The 20370-nt window shown below is 39.5% G+C and overlaps 1 protein-coding gene across 1 annotated transcript in view; it reads right to left on the bottom strand.

The window, feature by feature from the left end:
* Positions 1 to 20370, bottom strand: part of LOC139571177 (CUB and sushi domain-containing protein 1-like) — a 572617-nt gene that overhangs the window by 130951 nt on the left and 421296 nt on the right. Inside the window, exons 21-23 of the mRNA XM_071393795.1 lie at positions 13636 to 13824; positions 12444 to 12613; positions 5542 to 5698 (exon numbers count right to left, since the gene is read on the bottom strand). Of these exons, the coding sequence (XP_071249896.1) occupies positions 5542 to 5698; positions 12444 to 12613; positions 13636 to 13824 (516 nt within the window). The remainder of the gene's footprint in view (positions 1 to 5541; positions 5699 to 12443; positions 12614 to 13635; positions 13825 to 20370) is intronic.

Raw genomic sequence — 20370 nt, 5'->3', positions numbered from 1 at the left:
AGTTTGTTATTTAGAATGATTTATTTCTGAAGAAACCTAACTTACATAAGGGAGAGCAGGCCATGTCCAGACTTTCTCGGTGACCTCAAGTACCTTCAATAATGGCTGCACTAGAGAATGTGGCCACGCCGGTGACAGGGGTTCAATTCCCTGATGGGGAGGAAGGAGTAGGCTGTCCTTGTAAATAAGAATTTGTTCTTAACTGATTCCATATGTGTTATTTCATAGTTGTGATGTCTTCACTATTATTCTACAATGTAGAAAATAGTAAAAATAAAGAAAAATCCTGGAATGATTTTAACCAAACTTTTGACTGGTACTTGGTTAATTAATTTGATTAATATTATGGTGTTTCTATTCCAAGAAAAAAATGAAAAACCCTCTGGGTTTCCATTAGGATGGAATGGAATATATGGCGCTGTACAACGTGACGGTTGGCAGTACAGTACTGGGCTATTTAGCTAAAGAATCCCCGTGTCGTGCGGGCAGGGCACGCAGGAAACCGGGGATCAATTCCCCAATGGGGAGGAAGGAGTAGGCTGTCCTTGTAAATAAGAATTTGTTCTTAACTGACTATTCTCTAACCAATACCCAAATGGAGATTAAGTGAAATTTAAAATCTCATTGATTTATTAAGACCAGTCCCATGCTTATCTCAGAGCAGTGCAAAACGGTGCTAAAATAGTTGTAGGCTTTAGCTTCAAATCCTATTGCTTCTAACTTCAATATGCTCTTTAAATAAATAAGACCTACACCACTTTTAACAGCATACACTTGTGAGACTCATGTCGCCTACGGTAAGCCTACAGTATATCGAAAAATATGATGTGACTCTCCGGCAATAATTACATATAGAGGATTGGAGGATTCTAAATTAAAACTGAAAGCCGCCTCATGGGTCTCCCGGTGGCGGTCGGCACGGGTATCGAACCTGCATCTGTTTGCACTGCGGGAGCCCCCATCCACAAATGATCAAAATACAGAGAGGTGTTGGTAAAGGTATATTGTCCTGCTAATATCCCATAATGGGCTATTATAATACTGTACATGGTGCCCAGGTCAGGATAACCAAAACATTTCTTTATTTAAGACTATCAGAAAGAATGTTAGTACTTATTTATTTTGATCAAAAGCCATGAATGAGTGAGTCACTCAGCTTTATGTAGTGGCCGGCTATATGACTGTGTCATCAACTTGATCATATATAACGATATTTTGGAGGTTATTTAGTTTTCAAAAAAATGAAAGAGAGCGATTGTAATCTGAATAAAGGCCAAAATAATAATTGTAAAGGCCAAACATTTATTTCTGTTTTTAGAGGGAGAGAAACCCTGGGCCAATTGTGCGCTGCCCATAAAGGCCAAAATATAGCCCTGCTAATAGACATAATGTCTTTGTACAACATGACCATGTGTTTGAAATAATATTTTCCAGTAAGCAACTATTTGTTTACCTTCATTAGACACCATTGTTCCAATATTTCTCTGCAAATAATTATATTTAGAGGATTGGAGGACATTTCTGTAATTCAGTGATATTTATTCCCATAGTTGTCACGTTCTGACCTTAGTTCCTTTTTTATGTCTTTATTTTAGTTTGGTCAGGGCGTGAGTTGGGGTGGGCATTCTATGTTGTTATTCTATGTTTTGTTCTGTGTGTTATATTTCTATGTGTTTGGCCTAGTATGGTTCTCAATCAGAGGCAGGTGTCGATCGTTGTCTCTGATTGAGAATCATACTTAGGTAGCCTGTTTTCCCACTATGGGTTGTGGGTAGTTAATTTCTGTGTCTGTGTTTCACCATACAGAACTGTTTCGGTTGTTTGTTCGAGTTTTTGTTATTTTGTTCCGTGTTCAGTTGATTTATTAAAAATCTATTATGGACACTTACCATGCTGCACATTGGTCCGACTTTTCCTACTCCTCCTCAGACGAAGAGGAGAATCGTTACAATAGTAATTCTATGGATCCATAACTAAATAAACATCAGCATTTTGAAAAAGTATTTTTATTATTATTTTATTTACGAAAGCATAAAGATTTTGGTGAATAAATACTGTACTGCTGTTTTGAGTTAGAAATGTAACACTTCAGAGTACTTAAGCATCGGATACATTGCAGGGTAGTAGCAGGGCTATAAAGAGTCTATTGTCCTGCTAATCGGGCTACAAGTGTTTCAAAATGCCACCAGCTGTCCATCACTACTGTAAATAAAAATCTTGTTTACATTCTTTATTGTAACCACAATGTCACACATAATTTGTATCTACCTTTCCAATTACTTTCAGAGTTTGGGATTAATTTGATTCATACTATGGTGTTTCTATTTCAAGGAAAACGAAAAACCCTCTGGGTTTCCGTTATGATGGAACGGAAAATATGGAGCTGTACAACGTGACGGTCGGGAGTACAGTACTGGGATATTTAGCTAAAGAATCCAGTCCTGTGGAAGACCGGGGTTCAATTCCCCGACAGGGAGGAAGGAGTAGGCTGTCCCTGTAAATAAGAATTTGTTCTTAACTTCTTGCCATTTCGACTTTGTAAAAATTCGTTCCCAAATTAAACTGCCTCGTACTCAATTCTTGCTCGTACAATATGCATATTATTATTACTATTGGATAGAAAACACTCTCTAGTTTCTAAAACCGTTTGAATTATATCTGTGAGTAAAACAGAACTCAAGTTGCAGCTAACTTCCTGTCAGGAAGTGAGAAATCTGAAATCGATGCTCTGTTCCAGGGTCAGTTTATTAAATTGCATGTGATCTATGAGTCGACATGCACTGCATACGATTTCCCCTAGATGTCAGTAAGCAGTGAGAATTGGAATTGTGTTGCTAGGCAGATCTGAGGCCATATAAAGGCTCATGGAACCGGGGGTGCGCTCTTTTCAACGTTCGTCATGGCGCAGAGGAGGACCTCAGGATGGCATTCTGAAAGCTCTCGTTATAGGCCTTAGATTTATCCGGCTCTGATTTTATTCGATATAGGTGTTAAAGACATCATAATGTAGTTATTTTAAACCGAGTTATATCAATTTATATCAGTATATTGCGATTTTCGGATATTTCTTTGTCCTGCGTTATGGTGAGTTGGACACGTCTTCGCCACATGGCTAATGTTTGCTGCTAATTCCTAAGTTGAAGACGGCAATCTACAACCGAGCAACAATGATTCTGGACAAAGGACCACTTGCACAAGATTCTGATGGAAGCTCATCAAAAAGTAAGAACTATTTCTGATGTTAATTCGTTGTTCTGTTGAAAAATGTAAAACTATTATTCGGCCATTAATTTCGGTGCGGTCTCGCTTTAGCGCACGCTGTATGTCGTAGTAACGTTAATTTAAAAAATCTAACACAGCGGTTGCATTAAGAACTAATGTATCTTTCATTTGCTGTCCAACCTGTATTTTTTAGTCAAGTTTATGATTAGTTATTGATTAGATTAGGTGCCTCTCCCAAGATTTCTCCCGACATTTTGTTGGCAGCTTGGCCAACAAAATGTAGCTCATTGTATAACCACGATTTGTGCCGCTAAATATGCACATTTTCGAACAAACAATATATGTATTGTGTAATATGATGTTATAGGACTGTCATCTGAAGAAGTTTGAGAAGGTTAGTGAAAAATTAATATATTTTGCTGGTTTATTCGTTATCGCTACTGTTGGCTTGAATAAATGCTGTTGTGTGGTTGGCTATTGTAGTATGCTAATATAATGCTAAATTGTGTTTTCGCTGTAAAACACTTAAAGAATCTGAAATATTGGCTGGATTCACAAGATCTTTGTCTTTCATTTGCTGTACGCTGTGTATTTTTCATAAATGTTTTATGATGAGTATTTAGGTAATTCACGTTTGCTCTCTGTAGTTATTCTAGTTGCTTTGGTGAGAGTTGTGATGGTGGCTGCAATGTAAAACTATGATTTATACCTGAAATATGCACATTTTTCGAACAAAACATATGCTATACAATAAATATGTTATCAGACTGTCATCTGATGAAGTTGTTTCTTGGTTAGTGACTATTTATATCTTTATTTGGTCGAATTTGTGATAGCTACCTATGCAGGAAAAAAATGGTGGGAAAAAAAAGTTGTGTCTTTTGCTATGGTGGTTAGCTAATAGAAATACATATTGTGTCTTCCCTGTAAAACATTTTAAAAATCAGAAATGATGGCTGGATTCACAAGATGTGTATCTTTCATTTGGTGTCTTGGACTTGTGATTTCATGAACATTTTATTATATGATATCCCTGTGGCTTTAGGCTAGGCTATGCTAGTCAGCTTTTTTGATGGGGGGGATCCCGGATCCGGGTTTGTGACTCGTTAGAGTTAACTGACTTGCCTAGTTAAATAAAGGTTACACTAAAAGCATAACATTTCTACACCCAAATTTTCTAATTCAAATCTAACCAATACCCAAACGGAGATTCAAGACCAGTACACATACTTGTATCAGAGCAGCGCGATACGGTGCTAAAATAGATGTAGGCTTTTGCTTCTAACTTCAATATGCTCTTTAAATAAATAAGACCTACACCACTTTTAACAGCACATTATAGAGGATTGGAGGATATTTCTGTAATTCAGTTATATTTATTATTATATATTATTTTATTGATGAAAGCATAAAGATGCCATTATTAGTTACATTGATTTAGTTTGAACGTGCAGACTAGCACTAAGAACAGAACAGCGGGAACGTTTCCCTAGTCAGCGCCATTATTAGTTACATTGTTTTAGTTTGAACGTGCAGACTGGCACTAAGAACAAAACAGCGGGAACGTTTCCCTAGTCAGCGCCATTATTAGTGCAATGCCCCTTGAATATTTTGGAGATGATTTTGTTTTCAAATAACGTAAAATGAGCGAGAAAAAGGCTTTTCTTGAACATGGGGTGAGACATTGTTACTAATTTGTAAATAAAGCCAGTTTGTTATTTAGAATGATTTATTTAAATTTTTTGGAAGGACAAAAACCAAAAACCTACAGTCATCTCATGGGTCTCCCAGTCAAGGCCATTGAACCAATATCTGTAGCAACACAGCTTGCACTGCTATGCAGTGTCTTAGACCATTGCGCCACTGAGACACTGTACAAAGTGACCGGTCGGGAGTGGCCTACAGTACTACAGTAAGAGAAAAATAATCATAACAAAATAAAATAATAAAAACCTTTGTGTAACAACAGTTTTAGTAAGTAATACTGAAGTCTTGCACACTTTTCAGTTTCTATTTAGGTTTATGTCGCCCACTCATTGTCAGTTAGAGACACAGTAGGACCCAAAAGCATAATCAGTGCTCTAACTCCCTCTTGTGCTGGTCTGGAGCAATGAAGTGGTGACGCAGGGTACCGTACTAAACCACAAATTACCTTTAAGGTAAGCTCGCAACTTTTAAAGGAGGAACCACTGTAAGCTTAGAATTGGAAATTTAGTTAGTCTTGAGGGGGCCAGTTTTTCAGTAAAGCCTGTTTGAACACGAATCAGGGAATATCTATAGAGGCTGTCTCACATTTGTTCTAGGACATAGTCTACCTACTGCTGTACGTCAGTCTGAATCCCTTGTTGGTTTCAGTGCCGTTGCTGTTGAACTCAATCCAGAGGTGATTTGAGGTACTGTTGATGATGGCATTGTACATGTCTGTTTTGGAGAAATTGCCAAGAAGACGATATGAAGTATCCTTTCCGTCATACACCTGTTGATGAAAGAACAACACTATAACTCACAGGTTTCTCAAAATACTATTAATATTCAAGGTAATATAATAATAATAATATAAATAATAACGATAACAATTTACTTTGACTATATACAGTATATATAACGCATTGATTACATATCTCCATAAGCATTTAATGAATGTGTTATAACAGGTCCTAATCGTATTATTAAAGGTTCATTAATGAAATATATTTATAGTATATCCATAGGGCATTCATGTCATGCTATGCAAGAGCTCATATTTAGGTATCTTAATAGATGCATCATTACAATTAGAGCTTAGTATCATTATTATGGCTGTTTCTCAAAAGCATGCTTCTGCTAAACCACATTTAGAAAATTATACTGATATATATACATATATATATATATATAGCCTGTACTAGCCCCATTTCCCCCACCAGCCGGGGGAGGCCCGTGACTTATCTTCTTCTTCTTCTCACTGAGGTCAAGAGTGTATGGGGTCCCCACAGAGTTGACTCCTCAGGGTAACTTTTACGGCTCAAATTGTGTAGTTGAGGGTCATAACTCTTTCGTAACTCATTAACAGCCCTCCTCCACATCACAATTAAGTTGGTCATACTGGTCTATAACTCACACATGAAGGGTCTATTAATGAATTCTATGCAGTCAAAGTAAAGTCAAATCTATTTTCCCATGCAAAAAGCAGTTATAGCTAAGCATTTATGGATAATTGAATTCGAATGCTTTGATTTCAATCTTTGTTAAATCTACTCAAGAAAATTCAAACTGAAAAATGCCAACAGCGTGATTCTTCGGCGATGTCCTCAGCAATTGTTTTCTGTCCTACGTCTGGAAAATGTAAATTAAATTGTAATATTTCCTTTGACATTTGCGTTGTGTCCGTATTCATTTTGATAAATGAGACATTTTTATAAATGCTTTATAAATGCTTTATGAATGGGAAAACAGAAATGACAGTATGTTGACTGCATATACTTCATACATAGACCTTTAATGATGGCGTTATAGATCAGATGGCAAACTGCTCAGTTAATTACCATGAAGTGCTTAGCTATAAATGCTTTATGAATGGGAAAATAGATTTGACTTTACTTTGACTGCATGTAATTCATACATATAACCTTCATGTGTGCGTTATAGCCCAGTATGACCATCTTAGGCCTCACTGTGTTGTGGAGGAGGGCTGTTAATTAATTACGAAAGCGTTATGATATAACCCTCAACTACATGATTTGATACGTAAGATTTACCCAGAGGAATCAACCCTGCGGAGATCTTCAAGCACCATTGACCTCAGAGAGAAGAAGAAGAACATACGTCACAGGCCTATACTGGCTGGTGGGGGAAATGGGGCTAGTACAGGCTATATATCAGCATAATTTTCTAAATGTTGTTTGGCCTTTTGGCATATTCCCTATCACTGGTATGAGAGAAGCACACTTTTGTGAACAGCCATAATGATGACACTACGCTGCCATTGTAATGATACATTTATTAAGATACCTAAATATGAGATCTTGCAGAGCATGACATGAATCTACTTTAGATATGACATGGATATATTTCATGAACCTTTAATAATGCAGGTGGGAACTGTTATAACAAGTTCATGAAATGCTAATAGATGTGTAATAAATGCACTATGGATGTGTACTCAAAGTAAATCGTTACCATAATAACATACAGTACCAGTCAAAAGTTTGGACACACCTACTCATTCAAGGGTTTTTCTTTATATTTACTATTTTCCACATTGTAGAATAATAGTGAAGACATCAAACTATGAAATAACACATATGGAATCATTTATTAACCAAAAAAGTGTTAAACAAACAAAAATATATTTTATATTTGAGATTCTTCAAAGTAGCCACCCTTTGCCTTGATGACAGCTTTGCACAGTCTTGGCATTCTCTCAACCAGCTTCATGAGGTAGTCACCTGGAATGCATTTCAATTAACAGGTGTGCCTTGTTAAAAGTTAATTTGTGGAATTTATTTCCTTCTTAATGCGTTTAAGCCAATTAGTTGTGTTGTGACAAGGTAGGGGTGGTATACAAAAGATAGCCCTATTTGGTAAAAGACCAAGTCCATATTATGGCAAGAACAGGTCAAATAAGCAAAGATAAACGACAGTCCATCATTACTTTAAGACATGAAGGTCAGTCAATACGGACATTTTCAAGAACTAGAAAATTTCTTCAAGTGCAGTTGCAAAAACCATCAAACGCTAGGCTCTCATGAGGACCGCCACAAGAAAGGAAGACCCAGAGTTCTCTCTGCTGCAGAGGACAAGTTCATTAGAGTTACCAGCCTCAGATTGCAGCCCAAATAAATGTTTCACAGAGTTCAAGTAACATACACATCTCAACATCAACTGTTCAGAGGAGACTGCGTGAATCAGGCCTTCGTGGTCGAATTGCTGCCAAGAAACCAAACACTAAAGGACACCAATAAGAAGAAGAGACTTGCTTGGGCCAAGAAAATCGAGCAATGGACATTAGACCGGGGGAAATATGTCCTTTGGTCTGATGAGTCCAGAGTAAGTGAACAGATGATCTCTGCATGTTTGGTTCCCACCGTGAAGCATGGAGGAAGAGGTGTGATGTTGTGGGGGTAATTTGATGGTGATACTGTCTGTGACTTATTTAGAATTCAAGGCACACTTAACCTGCATGGCTACCACATCATTCTGCAGTGATACGCCATCCCATCTGGTTTGCATTTAGTGGGACTATCATTTGTTTTTCAACAGGACAATGACACAAAACACACCTACAGGCTGTATAAGGGCTATTTGACCAAGAAGGAGAGTGATGGAGTGCTGCATCAGTTAACCTGGCCTCCACAATCACCCAACCTCAACCCAATTGAGATGGTTTGGGATGAGTTGGACCGCAGAGTGAAGGAAAAGCAGCCAACAAGTGCTCAGCATATGTGGGAACTCCTTCAAGACTGTTGGAAAAGCATTCCTCATGAAGGTAGTTGAGAGAAGGCCAAGAGTGTGCAAAGCTCTCATCGAGGTAAAGGGTGCCTACTTTGAAGAATCTCAAATTTATTTTGAATTGTTATTTCATAGTTTTTATGTCTTCACTTTTATTCTACAATGTAGAAAATAGTCAAAGTAAATAAAAACTCTGACTGGTACAGTTTATATTTACCATACACTTCAATCAAATGCTACTTACAGTCATTCATATTTCAATGTTTTACATATGGGTGGTCCCGGGAATTGAACCCACAATCATAGCATCGCAAGATCCATAATCTACCAACTGGGGTACAGAGGACCACAATAGCACGCTAATAAATAGCATACTGTATACAGAGTGCGAATTACACCATGTGATTCAGGGGGGTCTCAATTTTATTTTAAATGTAAATGATTTACCTTTTAATGTGGCATGAACACAACCAGTCATGATATTTTCATCTGATTTTCAAACAAATCACTTCAAAAAGTAGGCTACCTGTGCATGTTCACCCACTCAGAAAACCATTCCAAACTGCATGTATTGTATACTCACGCAATTTGATGAATGGAAATAGACATTTGTTACAAAACACCAAACAGTGTGCCTATTGACATTCAGTGATTGCCATTGCTTAGGCTTATATTCATTGATGCGTCTTGCTGCCAAATTGACCTTTTTTGTAGCCTAAAAAGTCGGGACACCTGAAATGGGTCTGAAACTGTCCCTGGAAAAACCTCAACCTAACATACAAGTTCAAATGGCTACAATGTGTATTACCATGAACATCAAATAGGCCTACCAGTAGCCAGTGATGTAATGGTAAAAAAAAGGTGAGTAAACTCTGAAATCCTTTCTCTTTCTAAAAAAAAAAGGTAACACTCCCTATACTTTCAATGCATTTTTCTGAAAATCTGAGTAAACGGTGTTAACCCTCCACTAGGCCTACACCACTGTCGGTTGCCTACCCTCTTTTAGCCGAGACAATTTAACACACATGAATACACCCAGAACAGGTAGCCTACATTCAATATAATACATGAGTAGAATCAAAACATGTTTTGATACTGTAAATCACAAAATGTATTTTCTTACATTAATGGCATTAATGACAGTGTTATTTGTAATTATTAAGCATTTAACAATTTAATTAGAAAATGTAACTTAAACCTTGTACGAATCATGGATCTTGGAGAATGCCCTGTAAGTGTAACTATGCCTACATAACATTTCGCCATGAAATGTTTCGCCATGAAAACAGCTCCCATGGGCACACAAATCCCAAATAACGTAGGCCTATGCCATTGCAAAATCGAATGCTTCTAACCGAACGTTAATGACAGTAGGCTTATAAGTCACCTTATAGGCCTACTGTCATTATCGGATAGCCAGCCTGCTTGTTGGATGGATTGGATGCGCATTGGTGTCTAGCTTTAGGCTAGTTGTCTAGTGATATTGTCGACCATCATCAGCTGATCCAGGAAAGAAAACAAATATTTATAGAAAATGATAAAGCTAATTAAATGGTCCATTACTTCTAGCCACGGAGAACACCAATACCCGTGCGCATCTGAAAAACAAAGCAATGAGCGCTCTAAACAGCTGACTGACAAAAGCAAACAATGATAAATCAACTGATAAATCTAATACATTGGAATAAAGGCTATTTTTATCAAGGATGCATGGCAAACAAATGGCGAAAATGAAGAAGTACAAAGGAAAATTTACGTGTAAAGGAGCTCCGCTGAGGCTGAAATTCAACACTACTAAATGGACAGCACCACCACATAGAAATAAATGGTTAAAACCATGACAAAGTGGTGGGGGTGTTTGTTAAATTTAGAAGCTTTTATTTTCATATTTACCACTGTAAAACATATTTAACACTACATTTGAAAGAAATAGGAGAATGGTTCAATTAGCATTATTTAGAAACCCCTCCCAATTTTTTTGTTGCAGTTAGGGCAGCTAATATCTCATTCAGGGGAGCTAAGCCCACCTGGCTCCTCTGTAATTCACACCTTGACTGTACAGTATGCAGCCTCTTGCAGTACAATTACATTATTCGCAGAGTGGCAGCGTGAGTAGTTTGAGTGAGCAGTTAGTATTCAATCAATCAAGAAAACAATAAAGATACATATTCTACATACATACTATGAATGCATACACAAAGGAAGAATATTTAAAGTGTGGGCCTTCCAAAGGATAGTGATCAAGACAAAGGGAGAATCATGTTCATGCGGGGAAACCAGAAGGGTGCCTTTTCCAAATAACATACTGTATATATTGAGACTACACAGAGAAGTGTGCTGTTTAATAAAAAAAATGGCAGAGGTCATCATAAATCAATGTCAGTTTTCCAATTTTCTAACACAGTTAACATTGTTTCAACCCTGAGCAGAGTAGTAGGCTGGGTTACATAATTCAAGACCAAAATGAGGAGAAAATATATTTCCTGTGTTTGACTGAGCATTTCCAATGCAGAAGAAAGTTTCAAGACCAATCAATTTACAACATAAAATACAATTCATTTGGAAGAACAAAATGTAAGAACTAAAACATTAGATGAATGCAACATTATTGGGAATCCTTCAGTCTCCGCAAAATCATTATAATACAAGAAACACAATGGCAAACAATGCAGGAGGTCGGAGAATCCTTGAACCCTTTTGCTACCCAATTTCATTATATCCAATTGGTAGATACAGTCTAGTCTCATTGCTGCAACTCCCGTACGGAGTCGGGAGAGGCAAAGGTCAAGAGCCGTGCATCCACCGAAACACAACCCAACCAAGCCACACTGCTTCTGGACACAATGCTCACTTATCCTGGAAGCCACACCAATATGTCAAAGGAAACACCGTACACCTGGTGACTGTGTCAGCGTGCACTGCGCCCTGCCACAGGAGTTGCTAGTGCGTGATGGGACAAGGATATCCCTGCCGGCCAAACCCTCCCCTAACCCGGATGACGCTGGGCCAATTGTGCGCCGCCCCATTGGTCTCCCAGTCGCGGCCAGCTGCGACAGAGCCTGGACTTGAACCCAGACTCTCTAGTGGCACAGCTAGCACTGCAATGCCATTGTGCCACTCGGGAGGCCCATAATCTTTATTTGTTACAGCAATAAGCAGTGCCACTTCTGTACATTAGATAGCACTATAATGGGAAATAGTCGGTATAAGATATCCAATAAAACTTTAAATGTATTCTTTCAATCAAGAACTTTGCCATTAGGATAAACATTCCTTCCTGAATCCCCTTCCACTTCCTCAATTATTGGCTATTAGATGCACAGAATGTATGATGAAAGATTAACAAAAACATTTAATTGTACAAGCCACATGCACAGGCATTTCAGATTTCTCATATGATGTTACACTCAAAGAGAACACTTATCCTCTCTTGTTTTCAATAACATATCTGTATAATTAGTGGTCTTCAGGGATTGTTAAAAACGTATTTCCCTCACAGTGCTCTATATGCCTCAAGCTCTGTCACCATGTAATGTAAATGAAGGCATTAATAGTTCATGATCTGACTGAGTCACTGGCTCTGGTCTCCTACAAGTTACCTTGGGTCATATTCAAACTGCATTCAAAGAGAAGATGGTGCAGTGAAAAAGTCCCACATTGAGCCCTTTATTAACCATTTATGCACCTTGCAGTAAGAGGATTATGCGTGGGGCAGTATTTATGTGTAACATCAACAGAGTAAATATCCAGTGTAGTGTATGAGTGATGTGTAGTGTGTGTGTGAGACTCACCTTCAGGTAATCCCCCTCATGTAGCTGGAAGTGAGTGGCTGTGACACGGATGCCCTTCCCTGTCTCCGTCTCAATGCGGTAAATGCACTCATGGTTATTGTCATAATTGGATGGGTAATTGGGTGATAGCAGAACCCCCTCACTCCCAACGGTAGTGGCTCCACATTCAGCTAGGCAGAGACACAGAGAGAGAAAGAGCAGGAAAGAGAGAAACAGAGCAGGAGAGAGAGAATGAGCCAAAGAGAGAGAGTCAGAGAGACAGAGGAATGGAGATAATTTGATATTAAGACATTTCATGGCAATCTGGGTTTGAAGCAAGAAAAATATCTTAATTAACTTTAGAGAACTGTCAAATTTCCCTACACACTAGAAGCTGCTGATTCCACAGAACGAGAGAGAGAGAGTTAGAAGACCTGTGAGAAAATGTATATCTGGCGGTCATGAAACTGAAGAGGGGCATTAAAGGAGCAGTTTAACCCAGAGAGAAGAGTTCACCACAAATATTCAGCAGGTTGAACCCAGAATACTTCCGCAGCTGCTGCTCTGTTACCCACTGATGGGCCAATCAGGTGTTGCACCTGTTGGAATATTACCCAATGGCATATTGATGAATCGCCACAACAAAAACTTGAGAGGAATATGAATTAATGAACGGCTCTCTGAATTAAGTGTGTGTTGGTCACAAAGGCTCAGGGCTGTGCTGGAATTGGATGTCCTTGTAGTTAATATTCTGATGTTGTTCCTCAGATATAGAAAGAAGCAGATGTTGCCTGTAGAACTTGAGCTGTGTGAGCTTGAGCCCGAGTTAAGTTATCGTGGGGTGATTGCCTAATTTTCTCTACTGAACTTTTTATGGGAAAGCACAAGGTTCTTTGTAGGGGATGACAAAATGACAGCCAGATCATCTGTTAGCACAATAGATATGATATGTGTATAACTGTGTCCAAACTCTGCCCATAAAAAAGTATGTAATTGATAATAGGAACGAGCTGAGTTATATTCTTGAGATTGTAAATTAACAATTTTACTTTTTTCTGCAATTGAGGTAAATCAATCAATCCATTAGAAACTAGCTCATTCACTTGCATTACATTGTATGTTCTCCTGTCATGGGTAAAGTATAGTACAAGTTTTTTCAAAGTACAAGTATTCCCAGTTTGTCCAAATGAAATGAAAGCATGTGTCCACCTACCCACACACCTTGGCAGGGCTCCACTCCAGACCCTCCGGCCTCCCCCCAGGCAGGTGATCTTGTGGTCCCCCTCCAATCGATAACCCGGGAAGCAGGAAAAAATGAGTGAGTCCCCCACACCAAACTGGAAACCAACTCGCCGGCTGTAGGCTGGCACTCCTGCATCTTCACAAGGCTCTAGGCTGTACTCTGTGGAATACACCAACATGTTTATTAACTCTCAAATTACCAACATACAGTATTTTACATACGTGGACATTTTGGCCCCAGAAACTATTGGAAAAAGCAACAATCATCGCAAAATATCAACTTAATTCTTATCAAAATATCTTTAGACATGTAAATAATGTTATCTGAAATATAAATTTACCATAACAGACTGATGTTTTAGCAAAATTACAGTTATTTTGCATATCCTATAAAACTAAAATACTATAGGTTTAGTACAATCCACATTATTACTAAAATGTAGATTTGCCATCATTTGATTGTAGAATCATTTCATTTTTAAAATTTTGAAATATATATTTGTGGTAAAAATGACCAGAATTTGAAGTAATCTAAAATATAATCTATGTAATCCCCAAAAGTAATTATTTACTGCATCATGAGAAGACCATAAGCAATAACTAGTAATGCTGCATACTCTAAGGTTAAAATCTCACCATTTTGGTAAAAATAGTTATAAATTGCTGAGGAGTAGTCACATTTAAAGACACAAGCTCAATTACATAGTACAAATATGAAAATATTAAATATTCTATATGATGTATTTGGTATTCAACAAAACTGTATGAATAAGGCTTGAAATTACATATGCTTTCTAAATATAGTACAATAACATTCAAAAAATATATATATATATTTAACCTTCCTTATAACTGTAAAGTATATATTTGTATGTTTAGTATTAGAGAAAATGTGCATCATTTCTAAGGTTCTCTCTTGATCAAAACATCTACCCCAACCGTCACACAGAGCTCTAGCTTGGCTTCCTGAACTCATCAGGAACTCGCCTTTCATCTCATATTAATTAACTTGTCCATCTATGACTAACAGAAATAGTTATTTGTTTAAAAAATATTAATGGATATAAATCAGTATCTGAATGTGCTATAGTAATGAAACCACTCTCTCCTGCTGTGCTACGATGTAAGGATGTACAGTACGTAGCCTCGTTATTGTTATGTACATTTCTTGTGTTACTTTTTGATTGATTTGATTATTTATCTTGAGTTTATTTAGTATATATTTTATTAACTCTATTTCTTGAACTGCATTGTTGGTTAAGGGCTTGTAAGTAAGCATTTCACGGTAAGGTAATACCTACTGTATTGTGACAAATGTGACAAATACAATTTGATTTGATTGTAGGAATGTGCTTTGTCAGTGGCTGTGAAGTAGGGAGAGAGCCAGGAGTTGATGGACAGTCTGAAGAGTGAATACATTGGTAGAAGGGAAATCCCAGCTTCAATTGGTTTCAGATTTCACATTCGGTTGGAACTGTTACCAGAACCATGCAGGCAGTGGTGTAGTGGAGGGTGTACGCAGGTATACCCACTTATTTTTCATTATTTCTTCACATTTTAGGCGCAGCAATATACACACACGGCAGTAGGCCTACGCGTGAATGTTCAAAAATGCAATTGTGGAAACACACCATTCTAAAATGCGCACAGCACATGCAAGCGGTTTCATGGACATAGATGGAAATATCCCTTTGAAATAGGGGGGATTTAAAGATGCAACAACTATCATGGTTTGTTAATATGATTAGGATAATACCTTTAGCTTCTATACAATGAAATGCAGTTGAAAGAAAGCCAATAGAACAGGAGAACGCATAATGAGTATGCCTTTATAAAAAATAATTGGTTCCACGTTTCTATGGTAGGTTTTTGACTATAGGCTACGAAGCAAGGTAAAAGAGACATGCCTCATAATATGAAGTAAAACTTCCAGGTTTCAAACAATTAAGGAACAGGAAAAATATAGCGACGCTAATGATAGGCCTAACCGTTCACTGGCAGATGGAAAGACTTTCCCAAAACCCCTCTCTATTAAACGTTAACTAGCTACAAAGTAGCCTGCGCCTACCTGTCAGAATGATATGATTATTTTCATCAATCCAGTGTCCATTTTGTTTGCAAACTCCATCTCAGCTAATCAAACCATAGTGCTAGGTGCCTACACACGCACAGGTACACAGTAAGCATTAAAAATTGATATTTATAAAAGTATCGCGTGGTAGTGCATGTTTGAAGTCGCTAACTTCATACTCCATTGGAAAACTGGATTACGTTGTGCAATTTGACAGAGGTCACAGAGAATTAAGTTTTTATAAAAAACGACAGATTGCTGCACAAAAAGAAAAGTCCCTTCAAATCAAACTTTATTTGCCACATATGCGCCGAATACAACAAGTGTAGACTTTACTGTGCAATGCTTACTTACAAGCCCTTAAACCAACTGTGCAGTTCAAGAGGAAGAAAATATTTACCAAGTAGGCTAAAATAAAAAGTAATAATAAAAAGTAACACAAAAAGAACAACAAAAACAAAGCTATATACAGAGGGCGACCGGTATCGGGTCAGTGTGCAGGGGTACAGGCTAGTTGAGGTAATCTGTACATGTAGGTGGGGGCGAAGTGACTATGCATAGGTAACAAATAAACAGCGAGTAGCAGAAGTGTACAAGAGGGGGGGGGGGGGGGGGGGGGTCAATGTAAATTGTCCGGTGGCGATTTTTATGAATTGTTCAGCAGTCTAATGACTTCGGGGATGAAGCTGTTGAGGAGCCTTTTGGTCCTAGACTTGGCGCTCCGGTACCGCTTTATGAATTGTTCAGCAGTCTAATGACTTCGGGGTAGAAGCTGTTGAGGAGCCTTTTGGTCCTAGACTTGGCGCTCCGGTACCGCTTGCCGTGCCGTAGCAGAGAACAGTCTATAACTTGGGTGACTGGAGTCTCAGACAATTTTCTGGGCTTTCCTCTGACACCGCCTATTACATAGGTCCTGGATGGCTGGAAGCTTGGCCCCATTGATGTACTGGGCTGTTCGCACTACCCTCTGTAGCGCCTTACGGTCAGATGCCGAGCAGCTGCCATACCAGACGGTGATGCAACTGGTCAGGATGCTCTCGATGGTGCAGCTGTAGAACCTTTTGAGGATCTTGGGACCCATGACAAATCTTTTCAGTCTCCTGAGGGGGAAAAGGTTTTGTCGTGCCCTCTTCACGACTGTCTTGGTATGTTTGGACCATGATAGTTTGTTCGTGATGTGGACACCAAGGAACTTGAAACTCTCGACCCGCTCCACTACAGCCCCGTCCATGTTAATGGGGGCCTGTTCGGCCCGCCTTTTCCTGTAGTTCATGATCAGCTCCTTTGTCTTGCTCACATTGAGGGAGAGTTTGTTGTCCTGGAACCACACTGCCAGTTCTCTGACCTCCTCCCTATATGCCGTCTCATCGTTGTCGGTGATCAGGCCTACCACTGTTGTGTCATCAGCAAACTTAATGATGGTGTTGGAGTTGTGTTTGGCCACCCACTCGTGGGTGAACAGGGAATACAGGAGGGGACTAAGTACACACACCTGAGGGGCCCCAGTGTTAAGGGTCAGCGTGGCAGACATGTTGTTGCCTACTCTTACCACCTGGAGGCGGCCCGTCAGGAAGTCCAGGATCCAGTTACAGAGGGAGGTGTTTACTCCCAGAGTCCTTAGCTTAGTGATGAGCTTCATAGGCACTATGGTGTTGAACGCTGAGCTGTAGTCAATGAACAGCATTCTCACATAGGTGTTCCTTTTGTCCAGGTGTGAAAGGGCAGTGTGAAGTGCGATTGCGATTGCGTCATCTGTGGATCTGTTGGGGTGGTACGCAAATTGGAGTGGGTCTAGGGTGTCCGGGAGGATGCTGTTGGTGTGAGCCATGACCAGCCTTTCAAAGCACTTCGTGGCTACCGACGTGAGTGCCACGGGGCGGTAATCATTTAGGCAGGTTACCTTCGCTTCCTTGGGCGCAGGGACTAAGGTGGTCTGCTTGAAACATGTAGGTATTACAGACTCGGTTAGGGAGAGGTTGAAAATGTCAGTGAAGACACTTGACAGTTGGTCCTCACATGCTTTGAGTACAAATCCTGGTAATCTGTCTGGCCCAGCGGCTTTGTGAATGTCGACCTGTTTGAAGGTTTTGTTCACATCGGCTACCGAGAGTGTTATCACACAGTCATACAGAACAGCTGGTGCTCTCGTGCATGCTTCAGTGTTGCTTGCCTCGAAGCGAGCATAAAAGGCATTTAGCTCGTCTGGTAGGCTTGCGTTACTGGGCACTTCGCGTCCGGGTTTCCCTTTGTAATCCGGAATAGTTTTCAAACCCTGCCACATCTGACGAGCGTCAGAGCCTGTATTGACGCTTTGCTTGTTTGATGGTTCGTCTGAGGGCATAGCGGGATTTCTTATAAGCGTCCGAATTAGTCTCCCGCTCCTTGAATGCGGCAGATTTAGCCTTTAGCTCGATGCGGATGTTGCCTGTAATCCATGGCTTCTGGTTGAGACATGTATGAACAGTCACTGTGGGGACGACGTCATCTATGCACTTTTTGATGAAGCCGATGACTGAGGTGATGTATTCCTCAATGCCATTGGATGAATCCCGGAACATATTCCAGTCTGTGTAGCATCCGCGTCATCTGACCACTTCCGTATTGAGTGAGTCACTGGTACATCCTGCTTTAGTTTTTGCTTGTAAGCAGGAATCAGGAAGATAGAATTATGGTCAGATTTTGTCACACCCTGATCTGTTTCACCTGTCCTTGTGATTGTCTCCACCCCCTCCAGGTGTCGCTGATTTTCCCCAGTGTATTTATCCCTGTGTTTCCTGTCTCTCTGTGCCAGTTCATCTTGTATGTTTTTTCAAGTCAACCAGCATTTTTCCTGTTCTCCTGCTTTTTGCTATTCTCCTTTTTCTAGTCCTCCTGGTTTTGACCCTTGCCTGTTTCTGGACTCTGTGCCCGCCTGCCTGACCTGACCACGAACCTATCTGCCACTCTGTACCTCCTGGACTCTGATCTGGTTTTGACCTTTTGCCTGTCCACGACCATTCTCTTCCTTTTGGATTAATAAACATGGTAAGACTCCAACCATCTGCCTTCTGTGTCTGCATCTGGGTCTCGCCTTGTGTCATGATAGTACGAACTGGCCATGACAGACCCAGCAGACTTGGACCAGCTCTGCCAAGCTGTCTCCCTGCAGGGAGCCACCATTAGGAGACATGGGGAGTTGTTACAGGCCCTTTTGGAAGGGCTCAGTTCCTTGACGGATTGCCACGCCCATGGGTTAACTTCACTAGGGTAGGGGGCAGCATTTGGCATTTTGGATGAAAAGCATGCCCAAATTAAACTCCCTGCTACTCAGGCCCAGAAGCTAGGATATGCATATTATTAGTCGATTTTTATAGAAAACACTCTGAAGTTTCTAAAACTGTTTGAATGATGTCTGTGAGTATAACAGAACTGATATGGCAGGTGAAAACCTGAGAAAAATCCAACCAGGAAGTGGGAAATCTGAGGTTTGTAGTTTTTCAAGTGATTGCCTACCAATATACTGTGTCTATGGGGTCAACTAGATGTCAACAGTCTTTAGAACTTTGTTTCAGGCTTCTACTGTGAAGGGGGAGCGAATAAGAGCTGTTTGAATCAGGGGTCTGGCTGAAAGCCATTAGTTTAGTCACGCGTGCGGCCGTGAGTGCAAGCTCCGTTCCTTTGCATTTCTAAAGACAAAGGAATTGTCCGGTTGGAATATTATTGAAGATTTATGATAAAAACATCCTAAAGATTGATTCTATACATCGTTTGACATGTTTCTACAAACTGTAATAGAACCTTTTTGACTTTTCGTCTAAACTTTGTGCTTGCGCCTTGTGCATTTTGATTACTGAACTAAACGCGCGAACAAAAAGGAGGTATTTGGACATAAATGATGGACTTCATCGAACAAAACAAACATTTGTTGTCTAACATGGAGACCTGGGAGTGCCATCAGATGAAGATCATCAAAGGTAAGTGATTAATTTGAACTCTATTTCTGATTTTTGTGACACCTCTCCTTGGTAGGAAAATGGCTGTATGGTTTTCTGTGGCTAGGCGCTGACCTAACATAATCGCAAAGTCTGCTTTCGCCGTAAAGCCTTTTTGAAATCTGACACAGCGGTTGCATTAAGGAGAAGTTTATCTTTAATCGTATGTTAAACACTTGTATCTTAGATCAATGTTTATGATGAGTATTTCTGTAATTTGATGTGGCTCTCTGCACTTTCACCTGAATGTTTGTTTGAGACTATGCATTTCTGAACATAACGCGCCAATGTAAACTGAGATTTGTGGATATAAATATGAACTTTATCGAACAAAACTACATGTATTGTGTAACATGAAGTCCTATGAGTGCCATCTGATGAAGATCATCAAAGGTTAGTGATTAATTTAATCGCTATTTCTGACTTTTGTGAGCCCTCTCCTTGGCTGGAAAATGGCTGTATGGTTTAGTGTTACTAGGCGCTGACCTAACATAATCGCATGGTGTGCTTTCGCAGTAAAGCCTTTTTGAAATCGGACACTGTGGTTGGATTTACAAGAAGTTTATCTTTAAAATTGTGTATAACTCTTGTATGTTTGAGGAATTTTAATTATGGGATTTCTGTTGTTTTGAATTTGGCGCCCTGCAATTTCACTGGCTGTTGT

Source organism: Salvelinus alpinus, chromosome 3, assembly GCF_045679555.1.
Source record: "Salvelinus alpinus chromosome 3, SLU_Salpinus.1, whole genome shotgun sequence".
Taxonomy (NCBI): domain Eukaryota; kingdom Metazoa; phylum Chordata; class Actinopteri; order Salmoniformes; family Salmonidae; genus Salvelinus; species Salvelinus alpinus.
The sequence above is the reverse complement of the archived record's forward strand: the minus strand, read 5'-3'. Positions and strand labels throughout refer to the sequence as shown.